This window comes from Coregonus lavaretus (assembly GCF_964263955.1).
Source record: "Coregonus lavaretus genome assembly, chromosome: 30".
NCBI lineage: Eukaryota > Metazoa > Chordata > Actinopteri > Salmoniformes > Salmonidae > Coregonus > Coregonus lavaretus.
In genome coordinates, this window is record NC_140017.1 from 37,935,795 (window position 1) to 37,952,793 (window position 16,999).

At 45.8% G+C, this 16,999-nt stretch overlaps 1 protein-coding gene across 1 annotated transcript in view; it reads left to right on the forward strand.

The window, feature by feature from the left end:
* Positions 1-16,999, forward strand: part of LOC311105505 (small G protein signaling modulator 2-like) — a 66,626-nt gene that overhangs the window by 22,650 nt on the left and 26,977 nt on the right. Inside the window, exons 9-12 of the mRNA XM_084147676.1 lie at positions 1,072-1,209; positions 15,218-15,244; positions 15,332-15,386; positions 16,374-16,438. Coding sequence (XP_084003802.1) covers positions 1,072-1,209; positions 15,218-15,244; positions 15,332-15,386; positions 16,374-16,438 — 285 coding nt within the window. The remainder of the gene's footprint in view (positions 1-1,071; positions 1,210-15,217; positions 15,245-15,331; positions 15,387-16,373; positions 16,439-16,999) is intronic.

Consider the following 16,999-nt stretch of genomic DNA (forward strand, 5'->3'; position numbering starts at 1 on the left):
TCAAGGCAGCTGGGACCATAGTCACCAAGAAAACAATTGGTAACACACTACGCCGTGAAGGAGTGAAATCCTGCAGCGCCCGCAAGGTCCCCCTGCTCATGAAAGCACATATACAGGGCCGTCTGAAGCTTGCCAATGAACATCTGAATGATTCAGAGGAGAACTGGGTGAAGGTGTTGTGGTCAGATGAGACCAAAATGTAGCTCTTTGGCATCAACTCAACTCGCCGTGTTTGGAGGAGGAGGAATGCTGCCTATGACCCCAAGAACACCATCCCCACCGTCAAACATGGAGGTGGAAACATTATGCTTTGGGGGTGTTTTTCTGCTAAGGGGACAAGACAACTTCACCGCATCAAAGGGACGATGGACGGGGCCATGTACCGTCAAATCTTGGGTTAGAACCTCCTTCCCTCAGCCAGGGCATTGAAAATGGGTCGTGGATGGGTATTCCAGCATGACAATGACCCAAACACACAGCCAAGGCAACAAAGGAGTGGCTCAAGAAGAAGCACATAAAGGTCCTGGAGTGGCCTTGCCAGTCTCCAGACCTTAATCCCATAGGAAATCTGTGGAGGGAGCTGAAGGTTTGAGTTGCCAAACGTCAGCCTCAAAACCTTAATGACTTGGAGAAGATCTGCAAAGAGGAGTGGAACAAAATCCCTCCTGAGATGTGTGCAAACCTGGTGGCCAACTACAAGAAATGTCTGACCTCTGTGATTGCCAACAAGGGTTTTGCCACCAAGTACTAAGTCATGTTTTGCAGAGGGGTCAAATACTTATTTCCCTCATTAAAATGCAAATCAATTTATAACATTTTTGACATGCGTTTTTTTGGATTTTTTTGTTGTTATTCTATCGCTCACTGTTCAAATAAACCTACCATTAAATTATAGACTGATCATGTCTTTGTCAGTGGGCAAACGTACAAAATCAGCAGGGGATCAAATACTTTTTACCCTCACTGTATATAGCAGTGACTATAAACTACCACCACACCACCAGGCCTATAGATGGCGCTGTGCTATATGTTTAACTGTGTTATCTGTGTGTATTATCACCTGGTATATAGCAGTGACTATAAACTACCACCACACCACGGGCAGCCGTGCTCCCTCGCTGGATGATGAAGAAGAAGAGGAGGATAGACTCCAGGCTATGATCTCAATGATCTGCTGGCGGAACCTCACAGATCCTAATGTCATGAAAGGTTTTTATCCCGTCACCTGACCTACCTCAAAACACCCCTCCCCCCCTTACAAACTTCACTACCCACAATTCACCTCCTGGTCCATCCCTCCCTATCCTACCCTGCATGCACCCCAAACCTCTCCAATCTAAACCTCTCTCCTCTAAAGCGCTGTGTGTCTTTGTCCCAACAGTGCAGGGTAGGTTGGATGCTTGGGAGAGTGGAGGGCTCTCTTTAATACAAAAATGACAAAACTAGTTTGGTATAAAGTTCCTCATCATCACATGATAAAGAATGCATTTCCACTTGACACTGATAATGTGTTATGATAGTGACCTGACTGCACTGATTCATTAACATTGATGTTGGCTAGACCGTGGTGCATTGCCATGGTGAGAACTACAGCTAGGTCAAGTGGCACGTCCGTCCGTCCGTCCGTCCGTGTGTATGTGTGTGTGTGAGAGAGAGAATCTGATGTAACTGATTCATACTGTAGGCTAGAATTACCTGACCCCCCTTTATTCAGCATTTACATCAGTGTTCCCCTGTAGGAACCTTGAATCAACAGGCTGCTTGTACTTCTGTAGATAGATTATATTTCAATTGTCAGGGTAAGAGGCGCTAAGCAACGATGTACTGTATATAAACCCTGGATTGCTGATGCTGTGTATTGGCCAGTGAGAAGCTTTGAAGCCACTGGTCGGTCATATTGGTATTCCCCAGTAGGAGCAGTCCTCCATAGGAATGAATGGAATTCTACAGTATTTCAATAATATGTGTTAAGGACAACATTTTTACCATGTTAGTCCCAGTTAATATGGTCCTCTCCTCTCAATGGAGCAGTACCATGTTAGTCCCAGTTACTATGGTCCTCTCCTCTCAATGGAGCAGTACCATGTTATTCCCAGTTACTATGGTCCTCTCCTCTCAATGGAGCCGTACCATGTAGTCCCAGTTAATATGGTCCTCTCCTCTCAATGGAGCAGTACCATGTTAGTCCCAGTTACTATGGTCCTCTCCTCTCAATGGAGCAGTACCATGTTAGTCCCAGTTACTATGGTCCTCTCCTCTCAATGGAGCAGTACCATGTTAGTCCCAGTTACTATGGTCCTCTCCTCTCAATGGAGCTGTACCATGTTATTCCCAGTTACTATGGTCCTCTCCTCTCAATGGAGCAGTACCATGTTAGTCCCAGTTAATATGGTCCTCTCCTCTCAATGGAGCAGTACCATGTAGTCCCAGTTAATATGGTCCTCTCCTCTCAATGGAGCAGTACCATGTTAGTCCCAGTTAATATGGTCCTCTCCTCTCAATGGAGCAGTACCATGTTAGTCCCAGTTAATATGGTCCTCTCCTCTCAGTGGAGCAGTACCATGTTATTCCCAGTTACTATGGTCCTCTCCTCTCAATGGAGCAGCACCAGGTTAAATCAAATTCAATCTAATCAAATTGTATTTGTCACATGCGCCGAATACAACAGGTGTAGACCTTACCGTGAAATGCTTATTTACAAGCCGTTAACCAACAATATAGTTCAAGAAAGAGTTAAGAAAATATTTACTAAATAAACTAAAGTAAAAAAAATTATTAAAAAGTAACACAATAAAATAACAATAATGAGGCTATATACAGGGGATACCGGTACTGAGTCAATGTGCGGGGGTACAGGTTAGTTGAGGTAATTTGTACATGTAGGTAGGGGTAAAGTGACTATGCATAGATAATAAACAGCAAGTAGCAGCAGTGTAAAAACAAAGGGGGGAGGGTCAATGTAAATAGTCCAGGTGGCCATTTGAATAATTGTTCAGCAGTCTTATAGCTTGGGGGCAGAAGCTGTTATGGAGCCTTTTGGACCTAGACTTGGCGCTCCGGTATCGCTTGCCGTGCGGTAGCAGAGAGAACAGTCTATGACTTGCGTGACTGGAGTCTTTTACAATTTTTTGTGCCTTCCTCTGACAATGCCTAGTATATAGGTCCTGGATGGCAGGAAGCTTGGACCCAGTGATGTAGTGGGCCGTACGCACTACCCTCTGTAGCGCCTTATGGTCGGATGCCGAACAGTTGCCATACCAGGCGGTGATGCAACCGGTCAGGATGATCTCGATGGTGCAGCTGAAGAACTGTTTGAGGATCTGGGGACCCATGCCAAATCTTTTCAGTCTCCTGAGGGGGAATAGGTGTTGTTGTGTCCTCTTCACAACTGTCTTGGTGTGTTTGGACCATGATAGTTTGTTGGTGATGTGGACACCAAGGAACTTGAAACTCTCTCCACTACATCCCCGTCGATGTTAATGGGGGCCTGTTCGGCCCTCCTTTTCCTGTAGTCCACGATCAGCTCCTTTGTCTTGCTCACATTGAGGGAGAGGATGTTGTCCTGGCACCACACTGCCAGGTCTCTGACCTCCTCCCTATAGGCTGTCTCACCGTTGTCAGTGATCAGACTTAATGATGGTGTTGGAGTCGTGCTTGGCCACGCAGTCATGGGTGAACAGGGAGTACAGGAGGGGACTGAGCACACACCCCTGAGGGGCCCCTGTGTTGAGGATCAGCGTGGCAGATGTGGTGTTGCCTACCCTTACCACCTGGGGGTGGCCCGTCAGGAAGTCCAGGATCCAGTTGCAGAGGGAGGTGTTTAGTCCCTGGTTCCTTAGCTTAGTAATGAGCTTAGTGGGCACTATGGTGTTGAACGCTGAGCTGTAGTCAATGAACAGCATTCTCACATAGGTGTTCCTTTTGTCCAGGTGGGAAAGGGCAGTGTGGAGTGTGATTGAAATTGCGTCATCTGTGGATCTGTTGGGGCGGTATGCGAATCGGAGTGGGTCTAGGGTTTCCGGGATGATGGTGTTGATGTGAGCCACGACCAGCCTTTCAAAGCACGTCATGGCTACTGACGGCTATCACTTTCTTGGGCACAGGGACTATGGTGGTCTGCTTGAAACATGTAGGTATTACAGACTCGGTCAGGGAGAGGTTGAAAACGTCAGTGAAGACACTGGCCAGTTGGTCAGCGCATGCTCTGAGTACACGTCCTGGTAATCCGTCTGGCCCTGCGGCCTTGTGAATGTTAACCTGCTTAAAGGTCTTGCTCACATCGGCTACGGAGAGCGTGATCGCACAGTCTTCCGGAACAGCTGGTGCTCTCATGCATGCTTCAGTGTTGCTTGCCTCGAAGCGAGCATAAAAGGCATTTAGCTCGTCTGGTAGGCTCGCGTCACTGGGAAGCTCGCGGCTGGGTTTCCCTTTGTAGTCCGTAATAGTTTGCCATTCCCCAGTAGGAGCGGTCCTCCATAGGAATGAATGGAATTCTATAGTATTTCAATGAACATTTTCAAGGACAAAATTATGCATCTAATTATTGTTGTTGTTGTAGTGGGGACAGTAACATTAGTAATCTAAAACAATTATACTTTAAGTTAATTTTTTCCATGTTATTCCCAGTTACTATGGTCCTCTCCTCTCAATGGAGCAGTACCATGTTATTCCCAGTTACTATGGTCCTTTCCTCTCAATGGAGCAGTACCATGTTATTCCCAGTTACTATGGTCCTCTCCTCTCAATGGAGCAGTACCATGTTATTCCCAGTTACTATGGTCCTCTCCTCTCAATGGAGCAGTACCATGTTATTCCCAGTTTCTATGGTCCTCTCCTCTCAATGGAGCAGTACCATGTTATTCCCAGTTACTATGGTCCTCTCCTCTCAATGGAGCAGTACCATGTTATTCCCAGTTACTATGGTCCTCTCCTCTCAATGGAGCAGTACCATGTTAGTCCCATTTAATATGGTCCTCTCCTCTCAATGGAGCAGTTCCATGTTAGTCCCAGTTACTATGGTCCTCTCCTCTCAATGGAGCAGTACCATGTTATTCCCAGTTTCTATGGTCCTCTCCTCTCAATGGAGCAGTACCATGTTAGTCCCAGTTTCTATGGTCCTCTCCCCTCAATGGAGCAGTACCATGTTAGTCCCAGTTAATATGGTCCTCTCCTCTCAATGGAGCAGTACCATGTTAGTCCCAGTTTCTATAGTCCTCTCTTCTTAATGGAGCAGTACCATTTTAGTCCCACTTTCAATGGTCCTCTCCTCTCAATGGAGCACTACCATGCTAGTCCCAGTTACTATGGTCCTCTCCTCTCAATGGAGCAGTACCATGTTAGTCCCAGTTACTATGGTCCTCTCAATGGAGCAGTACCATGTTAGTCCCAGTTGTTGTGGTCCTCTCCTGTCAATGGAGCAGTACCATGTTAGTCCCAGTTAATATGGTCCTCTCCTCTCAATGGAGCAGTACCATTTTAGTCCCACTTTCAATGGTCCTCTCCTCTAAATGGAGCGGTACCATGTTATTCCCAGTTAAAATGGTCCTCTCTTCTCAATGGAGCAGTACCATGATATTCTAGTTACTATGGTCCTCTCCTCTCAATGGAGCAGTACCATGTTATTCCCAGTTACTATTGCCCTCTCAATGGAGTGGTTCCATCTTAGTCCCAGTAGTTATGGTCCTCTCCTCTCAATGGAGCAGTACCATGTTAGTCCCAGTTGCTATGGTCCTCTCAATGGAGCAGTACCATGTTAGTCCCAGTTAATATGGTCCTCTCCTCTCAGTGGAGCAGTACTATGTTAGTCCCAGTTACTATGGTCCTCTCCTCTCAATGGAGCAGTTCCATGTTAGTCCCAGTTTCTATAGTCCTCTCTTCTTAATGGAGCAGTACCATTTTAGTCCCACTTTCAATGGTCCTCTCATCTCAATGGAGCAGTACCATGTTAGTCCCAGTTTCTATAGTCCTCTCTTTTTAATGGAGCTGTACCATGTTAGTCCCAGTTAATATGGTCCTCTCCTCTCAGTGGAGCAGTACTATGTTAGTCCCAGTTAATATGGTCCTATCCTCTCAGTGGAGCAGTACCATGTTAGTCCCAGTTAATATGGTCCTCTCCTCTCAGTGGAGCAGTACTATGTTAGTCCCAGGTAATATGGTCCTCTCCTCTCAGTGGAGCAGTACCATGTTAGTCCCAGTTAATATGGTCCTCTCCTCTCAGTGGAGCAGTACCATGTTAGTCCCAGTTAATATGGTCCTCTCCTCTCAGTGGAGCAGTACCATGTTATTCCCAGTTAATATGATCATCTCCTCTCAATGGAGCAGTTCCATGTTAGTCCCAGTTTCTATAGTCCTCTCTTCTTAATGGAGCAGTACCATTTTAGTCCCACTTTCAATGGTCCTCTCATCTCAATGGAGCAGTACCATGTTAGTCCCAGTTTCTATAGTCCTCTCTTTTTAATGGAGCTGTACCATGTTAGTCCCAGTTAATATGGTCCTCTCATCTCAATGGAGCAGTACCATGTAGTCCCAGTTACTATGGTCCTCTCCTCTCAATGGAGCAGTACCATGTTAGTCCCAGTTACTATGGTCCTCTCCTCTCAATGGAGCAGTACCATGTTAGTCCCAGTTACTATGGTCCTCTCCTGTCAATGGAGCAGTACCATGTTAGTCCCAGTTAATATGGTCCTCTCCTCTCAATGGAGCAGTACCATTTTAGTCCCACTTTCAATGGTCCTCTCCTCTAAATGGAGCGGTACCATGTTATTCCCAGTTAATATGGTCCTCTCCTCTCAGTGGAGCAGTACCATGTTAGTCCCAGTTAATATGGTCCTCTCCTCTCAGTGGAGCAGTACCATGTTATTCCCAGTTAATATGATCATCTCCTCTCAATGGAGCAGTTCCATGTTAGTCCCAGTTTCTATAGTCCTCTCTTCTTAATGGAGCAGTACCATTTTAGTCCCACTTTCAATGGTCCTCTCATCTCAATGGAGCAGTACCATGTTAGTCCCAGTTTCTATAGTCCTCTCTTTTTAATGGAGCTGTACCATGTTAGTCCCAGTTAATATGGTCCTCTCATCTCAATGGAGCAGTACCATGTAGTCCCAGTTACTATGGTCCTCTCCTCTCAATGGAGCAGTACCATGTTAGTCCCAGTAGTTATGGTCCTCTCCTCTCAGTGGAGCAGTACCATGTTAGTCCCAGTTAATATGGTCCTCTCCTCTCAGTGGAGCAGTACCATGTAGTCCCAGTTACTATGGTCCTCTCCTCTCAGTGGAGCAGTACCATTTTAGTCCCACTTTCAATGGTCCTCTCATCTCAATGGAGCAGTACCATGTTAGTCCCAGTTTCTATAGTCCTCTCTTTTTAATGGAGCTGTACCATGTTAGTCCCAGTTAATATGGTCCTCTCCTCTCAGTGGAGCAGTACTATGTTAGTCCCAGTTAATATGGTCCTATCCTCTCAGTGGAGCAGTACCATGTTAGTCCCAGTTAATATGGTCCTCTCCTCTCAGTGGAGCAGTACTATGTTAGTCCCAGGTAATATGGTCCTCTCCTCTCAGTGGAGCAGTACCATGTTAGTCCCAGTTAATATGGTCCTCTCCTCTCAGTGGAGCAGTACCATGTTAGTCCCAGTTAATATGGTCCTCTCCTCTCAGTGGAGCAGTACCATGTTATTCCCAGTTAATATGATCATCTCCTCTCAATGGAGCAGTTCCATGTTAGTCCCAGTTTCTATAGTCCTCTCTTCTTAATGGAGCAGTACCATTTTAGTCCCACTTTCAATGGTCCTCTCATCTCAATGGAGCAGTACCATGTTAGTCCCAGTTTCTATAGTCCTCTCTTTTTAATGGAGCTGTACCATGTTAGTCCCAGTTAATATGGTCCTCTCATCTCAATGGAGCAGTACCATGTAGTCCCAGTTACTATGGTCCTCTCCTCTCAATGGAGCAGTACCATGTTAGTCCCAGTTACTATGGTCCTCTCCTCTCAATGGAGCAGTACCATGTTAGTCCCAGTTACTATGGTCCTCTCCTCTCAATGGAGCAGTACCATGTTAGTCCCAGTTACTATGGTCCTCTCCTCTCAATGGAGCAGTACCATGTTATTCCCAGTTAATATGGTCCTCTCATCTCAATGGAGCAGTACCATGTAGTCCCAGTTACTATAGTCCTCTCCACTCAATGGAGCAGTACCATTTTAGTCCCAGTTACTATAGTCCTCTCCTCTAAATGGAGCAGTACCATGTTAGTCCCAGTTACTATAGTCCTCTCTTCTTAATGGAGCAGTACCATGTTAGTCCCATTTAATATGGTCCTCTCCTCTCAATAAAGCAGTACCATGTTAGTCCCAGTTACTATGGTCCTCTCCTCTCAATGGAGCAGTACCATGTTAGTCCCAGTTACTATGGTCCTCTCCTCTCAATGGAGCAGTACCATGTTAGTCCCAGTTACTATGGTCCTCTCAATGGAGCAGTACCATGTTAGTCCCAGTTGTTGTGGTCCTCTCCTGTCAATGGAGCAGTACCATGTTAGTCCCAGTTAATATGGTCCTCTCCTCTCAATGGAGCAGTACCATGTTAGTCCCAGTTACTATAGTCCTCTCAATGGAGCAGTACCATGTTATTCCCAGTTCCTATGGTCCTCTCTTCTCAATGGAGCAGTACCATGATATTCTAGTTACTATGGTCCTCTCCTCTCAATGGAGCAGTACCATGTTATTCCCAGTTACTATTGCCCTCTCAATGGAGTGGTTCCATCTTAGTCCCAGTAGTTATGGTCCTCTCCTCTCCTCTCAATGGAGCAGTACCATGTTAGTCCCAGTTACTATGGTCCTCTCAATGGAGCAGTACCATGTTAGTCCCAGTTAATATGGTCCTCTCCTCTCAGTGGAGCAGTACTATGTTAGTCCCAGTTAATATGGTCCTCTCCTCTCAGTGGAGCAGTACTATGTTAGTCCCAGTTAATATGGTCCTCTCCTCTCAGTGGAGCAGTACCATGTTAGTCCCAGTTACTATGGTCCTCTCCTCTCAATGGAGCAGTTCCATGTTAGTCCCAGTTTCTATAGTCCTCTCTTCTTAATGGAGCAGTACCATTTTAGTCCCACTTTCAATGGTCCTCTCATCTCAATGGAGTAGTACCATGTTAGTCCCAGTTACTATGGTCCTCTCCTCTCAATGGAGCAGTACCATGTAGTCCCAGTTACTATGGTCCTCTCCTCTCAATGGAGCAGTTCCATGTTATTCCCATTGACTATGGTCCTCTCCTCTCAATGGAGCAGTACCATGATATTCTAGTTACTATGGTCCTCTCCTCTCAATGGAGCAGCACCATGTTAGTCCCAGTTACTATGGTCCTCTCCTCTCAATGGAGCAGCACCATGTTAGTCCCAGTTACTATGGTCCTCTCCTCTCAATGGAGCAGTACCATGTTAGTCCCAGTTATTATGGTCCTCTCCTCTCAATGGAGCAGTACCATTTTAGTCCCACTTTCAATGGTCCTCTCCTCTAAATGGAGCGGTACCATGTTATTCCCAGTTAAAATGGTCCTCTCCTCTCAATGGAGCAGTACCATGTTATTCCCAGTTACTATGGTCCTCTCCTCTCAATAAAGCAGTACCATGTTAGTCCCAGTTACTATGGTCCTCTCCTCTCAATGGAGCAGTACCATGTTAGTCCCAGTTACTATGGTCCTCTCCTCTCAATGGAGCTGTACCATGTTAGTCCCAGTTACTATGGTCCTCTCCTCTCAATGGAGCAGTACCATGTTAGTCCCAGTTACTATGGTCCTCTCCTCTCAATGGAGCAGTACCATGTTAGTCCCAGTTACTATGGTCCTCTCAATGGAGCAGTACCATGTTAGTCCCAGTTGTTGTGGTCCTCTCCTGTCAATGGAGCAGTACCATGTTAGTCCCAGTTACTATAGTCCTCTCCTCTCAATGGAGCAGTACCATGTTAGTCCCAGTTACTATGGTCCTCTCAATGGAGCAGTACCATGTTAGTCCCAGTTGTTGTGTTCCTCTCCTCTCAATGGAGCAGTACCATGTTAGTCCCAGTTGTTGTGGTCCTCTCCTCTCAATGGAGCAGTACCATGTTAGTCCCAGTTTCTATGGTCCTCTCCTCTCAATGGAGCAGTTCCATGTTATTCCCAGTTGCTATGGTCCTCTCTTCTCAATGGAGCAGTACCATGATATTCTAGTTACTATGGTCCTCTCCTCTCAATGGAGCAGTACCATGCTAGTCCCAGTTACTATAGTCCTCTCCTCTCAATGGAGCAGTACCATGTTATTCCCAGTTACTATTGCCCTCTCAATGGAGTGGTTCCATCTTAGTCCCAGTAGTTATGGTCCTCTCCTCTCCTCTCAATGGAGCAGTACCATGTTAGTCCCAGTTACTATGGTCCTCTCAATGGAGCAGTACCATGTTAGTCCCAGTTAATATGGTCCTCTCCTCTCAGTGGAGCAGTACTATGTTAGTCCCAGTTAATATGGTCCTCTCCTCTCAGTGGAGCAGTACCATGTTAGTCCCAGTTAATATGGTCCTCTCCTCTCAGTGGAGCAGTACCATGTTAGTCCCAGTTACTATGGTCCTCTCCTCTCAATGGAGCAGTACCATGTTATTCCCAGTTTCTATGGTCCTCTCCTCTCAATGGAGCAGTACCATGTAGTCCCAGTTACTATGGTCCTCTCGTCTCAATGGAGCAGTACCATGTTAGTCCCAGTTACTATGGTCCTCTCCTCTCAATGGAGCAGGACCATGTTATTCCCAGTTTTTATGGTCCTCCCTTGTTAATGGAGCAGTGCAATGTTAGTTCTCGTTACTATGGTCCTCTCCTCTCAATGGAGCAGTACCATGTTAGTCCCAGTTACTATGGTCCTCTCGTCTCAATGGAGCAGTACCATGTTAGTCCCAGTTACTATGGTCCTCTCCTCTCCGCTCAATGGAGCAGTACCATGTTAGTCCCAGTTATTATGGTCCTCTCTCAGCACTGTTGGGTTCTGGGGCACAAAGAAATGCTTTGATTATTTGCTCTGTTGTTATTCCCTTTTGCACTCTTTTTGGTTTGGTTTTAAACCCTTCTGTTTAGTTTTTGTTTTGGCTCCATTGTCTTCATTTACGTTCACTGCAACATGCCTGACGCATTTGCATGTGAGATATGCAGCAACCAGTTTCATTTTGTTTTAATAGAATGTGTTAAAATATATATATATATATATATATATATATATATATATATATATATATATATATATATATATATATATACACAGTGGGGAAAAAAAGTATTTAGTCAGCCACCAATTGTGCAAGTTCTCCCACTTAAAAAGATGAGAGAGGCCTGTAATTTTCATCATAGGTACACGTCAACTATGACAGACAAAATGAGAAAAAAACATCCAGAAAATCACATTGTAGGATTTTTAATGAATTTATTTGCAAATTATGGTGGAAAATAAGTATTTGGTCAATAACAAAAGTTTCTCAATACTTTGTTATATACCCTTTGTTGGCAATGACACAGGTCAAACGTTTTCTGTAAGTCTTCACAAGGTTTTCACACACTGTTGCTGGTATTTTGGCCCATTCCTCCATGCAGATCTCCTCTAGAGCAGTGATGTTTTGGGGCTGTCGCTGGGCAACACAGACTTTCAACTCCCTCCAAAGATTTTCTATGGGGTTGAGATCTAGAGACTGGCTAGGCCACTCCAGGACCTTGAAATGCTTCTTACGAAGCCACTCCTTTGTTGCCCGGGCGGTGTGTTTGGGATCATTTTCATGCTGAAAGACCCAGCCACGTTTCATCTTCAATGCCCTTGCTGATGGAAGGAGGTTTTCTCTCAAAATCTCATGATACATGGCCCCATTCATTCTTTCCTTTACACGGATCAGTCGTCCTGGTCCCTTTGCAGAAAAACAGCCCCAAAGCATGATGTTTCCACCCCCATGCTTCACAGTAGGTATGGTGTTCTTTGGATGCAACTCAGCATTCTTTGTCCTCCAAACACGACGAGTTGAGTTTTTACCAAAAAGTTCTATTTTGGTTTCATCTGACCATATGACATTCTCCCAATCCTCTTCTGGATCATCCAAATGCACTCTAGCAAACTTCAGACAGGCCTGGACATGTACTGGCTTAAGCAGGGGGACACGTCTGGCACTGCAGGATTTGAGTCCCTGGCGGCGTAGTGTGTTACTGATGGTAGGCTTTGTTACTTTGGTCCCAGTTCTCTGCAGGTCATTCACTAGGTCCCCCCGTGTGGTTCTGGGATTTTTGCTCACCGTTCTTGTGATCATTTTGAGATCTTGCGTGGAGCCCCAGATCGAGGGAGATTATCAGTGGTCTTGTATGTCTTCCATTTCCTAATAATTGCTCCCACAGTTGATTTCTTCAAACCAAGCTGCTTACCTATTGCAGATTCAGTCTTCCCAGCCTGGTGCAGGTCTACAATTTTGTTTCTGGTGTCCTTTGACAGCTCTTTGGTCTTGGCCATAGTGGAGTTTGGAGTGTGACTGTTTGAGGTTGTGGACAGGTGTCTTTTAAACTGATAACAAGTTCAAACAGGTGCCATTAATACAGGTAACGAGTGGAGGACAGAGGAGCCTCTTAAAGAAGAAGTTACAGGTCTGTGAGAGCCAGAAATCTTGCTTGTTTGTAGGTGACCAAATACTTATTTTCCACCATAATTTGCAAATAAATTCAAAATCCTGCAATGTGATTTTCTGGAGAAAAAAAAGCTCTATTTGTCTGCAGTGCCAGACGTGTCCCCCTGCTTAAGCCAGTACATGTCCAGGCCTGTCTGAAGTTTGCTAGAGTGCATTTGGATGATCCAGAAGAGGATTGGGAGAATGTCATATGGTCAGATGAAACCAAAATAGAACTTTTTGGTAAAAACTCAACTCGTCGTGTTTGGAGGACAAAGAATGCTGAGTTGCATCCAAAGAACACCATACCTACTGTGAAGCATGGGGGTGGAAACATCATGCTTTGGGGCTGTTTTTCTGCAAAGGGACCAGGACGACTGATCCGTGTAAAGGAAAGAATGAATGGGGCCATGTATCATGAGATTTTGAGAGAAAACCTCCTTCCATCAGCAAGGGCATTGAAGATGAAACGTGGCTGGGTCTTTCAGCATGAAAATGATCCCAAACACACCGCCCGGGCAACAAAGGAGTGGCTTCGTAAGAAGCATTTCAAGGTCCTGGAGTGGCCTAGCCAGTCTCTAGATCTCAACCCCATAGAAAATCTTTGGAGGGAGTTGAAAGTCTGTGTTGCCCAGCGACAGCCCCAAAACATCACTGCTCTAGAGGAGATCTGCATGGAGGAATGGGCCAAAATACCAGCAACAGTGTGTGAAAACCTTGTGAAGACTTACAGAAAACGTTTGACCTGTGTCATTGCCAACAAAGGGTATATAACAAAGTATTGAGAAACTTTTGTTATTGACCAAATACTTATTTTCCACCATAATTTGCAAATAAATTCATTAAAAATCCTACAATGTGATTTTCTGGATGTTTTTTTCTAATTTTGTCTGTCATAGTTGACGTGTACCTATGATGAAAATTACAGGCCTCTCTCATCTTTTTAAGTGGGAGAACTTGCACAATTGGTGGCTGACTAAATACATTTTTCCCCACTGTATATATATATATATATATCTCTCTTTCCTTTCTTTGCTCTGATGTAGTTTTCTCCTCTTCCTCTGTTGGTGCAGTCATTCTTTCTGCAATGCTGTTCACTGTAATTCTTCACTAACCCCTGTCGTCCCCTCGTCCCTTCCATTGTGACCGCTAGGTCCTGTGGGGTTCCGCAGTAGTAGAGACATCGACAAAACTTTGGTTCCTACCCTGTCACACTTTGGTTTCTACCCTGTTACAGTATCGTTATGTCAAGACCCCGGAGTATATTACCAAAAACCCTAAAATCACTTCCTGTTCAACTTTGAATTCAATTTACCCCCCAAAAAATACATTTTCTAGGGAGTCCGAATGCATGGTCTCCTTTCCACCAGCATTTTATGTTTGGTTCTGTTTTATCGTTTTGATTTCTTGGTTTTTCTGCTGAACAACCAAAGAGCAGCTACTCATATTCTTAACAGGTCATCAGCTCTACCCTGAAGAATTAAGGTGAAGAGCATTTCTTTAATGTTCTTTCTATTCTATTTTTGGTATTCCCTCATTGGCGTCCTTTTCGGTTTTTTGTTTGTGTTCCTTTTCTGTCGTCATGTTCTGGCTTTATGCTTCCTGCATGGCCTGAGAACCCTGCTGCCCTGTCTCTCTCCTCTCCCCCTCTCCTCTCCCCCTCTCCTCTCCTCTCCTCTCCTAATGGTTTTGTTGGTCCTCTGTGGAGCCAGTCTGTTCTCTATGTTGGGTTCTCTCTGCCCCAGCATGCTCTGCTCTGTCTGCTCGCTGCCCATAACTTCTTCTTATTCATTTCCAAGTTTTTCTTTATTCTCAATATTCTCAATGTTGTGTGTTTTATGATGCCTGTCTGACTCACTTATGGATAACCACATAAATGTATACCTCATCTATGTGAGCGATGTACGCAAAATGAAAAATACATATTTGAAAGAGCAATTATTAATTTTTTTACACATGAAGCTGAAATCGATTAATTAATTGATGTCATGTATAGTAACAGATAATGTAATTGGATGTTAACTAGATTAGTTTAGTGTAGCTCAGTTGGTAGAGCATGGCGCTTGCAATGCCAGGGTTGTGGGTTCGATTCCCACGGGGGGCCAGTATAAAAAAATAAAAAAAATGTATGCACTCACTAACTGTAAGTCGCTCTGGATAAGAGCGTCTGCTAAATGACTAAAAATGTTTTTAAAAATTTAAAATGTGTCTCAGAGCACCTTAAGCTTCTCTGTCCCTACTGATTGTTTGATCTCTTTTCCTGTTGTTGTACTCCCCCTTGCTCCATCCCTCACTCTCTCCCTTCTCTCTCCATCTGTCTTTCCATCCCTCTCTCTCTCTCTCTCTCATCTCTCTCTCTCTCTCTCTCTCTCTCTCTCTCTCTCTCTCTCTCTCTCTCTCTATCCCTCTCTCCATCCCTCTTTCCCCTCCCCCTCCATCCCTCTCTCCACCCTCTCTCTCTCACCCTCTCTCTCCATCCTCTCTCTCTCTCCATCCACCCTCTCTCGCTCTCCCTCTCTCCCTCTCTCTCCATCCTCTCTTTCCCTCTCTCTCTCTCCCTGTCTCTCCATCCCCCCTCCAGACCATGGGGAGATGATGGACATCCAGGGTGCGTATATAGGAGGCAGCCCATCTTCATGGCAGCAGGCAGCAGAGAGCACCGGTCACATGTCGTCATGTCTGTGTTGCTCCACAGGGGGCAGTAACGTCTCCTTGGAATACCCAGCAGGCTGCACCTGCATCCACGACCGGTGAGAATACACACACATACATACACACACACACACACACACATGGACTCACACACACGTGCACACACACACACATGGACTCAAGAACTCACACATACACACATGCATGCATACGCACGCACACGCAGACACACACAGTCCGTTCCTCACACAGTCCGTTCCTCACACAGTCCGTTCCTCACACAGTCCGTTCCTCACACAGTCCGTTCCTCACACAAAGTCCGTTCCTCACACACAGTCCGTTCCTCACACACAGTCCGTTCCTCACACAGTCCGTTCCTCACACAGTCCGTTCCTCACACACAGTCCGTTCCTCACACACAGTCCGTTCCTCACACAGTCCGTTCCTCACACAGTCCGTTCCTCACACAGTCCGTTCCTCACACAGTCCGTTCCTCACACAGTCCGTTCCTCACACAAAGTCCGTTCCTCACACAGTCCGTTCCTCACACAGTCCGTTCCTCACACACAGTCCGTTCCTCACACAGTCCGTTCCTCACACACAGTCCGTTCCTCACACAGTCCGTTCCTCACACAGTCCGTTCCTCACACACAGTCCGTTCCTCACACACAGTCCGTTCCTCACACAGTCCGTTCCTCACACAGTCCGTTCCTCACACAGTCCGTTCCTCACACAGTCCGTTCCTCACACAAAGTCCGTTCCTCACACAAAGTCTGTTCCTCACACAGTCCGTTCCTCACACACAGTCCGTTCCTCACACAGTCCGTTCCTCACACACAGTCCGTTCCTCACACACAGTCCGTTCCTCACACACAGTCCGTTCCTCACACAGTCCGTTCCTCACACAGTCCGTTCCTCACACAGTCCGTTCCTCACACAGTCCGTTCCTCACACATTCCGTTCCTCACACACAGTCCGTTCCTCACACAAAGTCATGCACTCTGATTCTATCACATCATTCATTGATAACCTGAAATGATGCTATCATCATCTCACCCCTGTGTGTGTGTCTGTCCTGTTTCCAGGATCCCTCTGAAGATGCTGTGCCAGAATATGAAAAGGCAGATCGTCTCCAGGGCCTTCTACGGATGTAAGTCTGTCTGTGTTCTTTCTCTCAAAGTAGTTTGTTTGTCAGTTCCCTGTTCATTAATAAAGGGAGAGACCTCCTGTCTTCTTTTATCTTTCTTTCTCTCCACTCCTTCCTTCCTGTCTCACGCCCTCCCTCTCTCTCATGTCCTATCTCTTTCTCTCCTTCCTTCCTGTCTCACGCTCTCCGTCTGTCTCATATCCTATTTCTTTCCCTCCACTCCTTCCTTCCTGTCTCACGCCCTCCGTCTGTCTCTCATATCCTATTTATTTCTCTCCACTCCTTCCTCCCCCTCTCTCATGTCCTCCCTCTCTCTCATGTCCTCCCTCTCTCTCATGTCCTATCTCTTTCTCTCCACTCCTTCCTTCCTGTCTCACGCCCTCCCTCTCTCTCATGTCCTATCTCTTTCTCTCCTTCCTTCCTGTCTCACGCCCTCCGTCTGTCTCTCTCATATCCTATTTCTTTCCCTCCACTCCTTCCTTCCTGTCTCACGCCCTCCGTCTGTCTCTCATATCCTATTTATTTCTCTCCACTCCTTCCTCCCCCTCTCTCATGTCCTCCCTC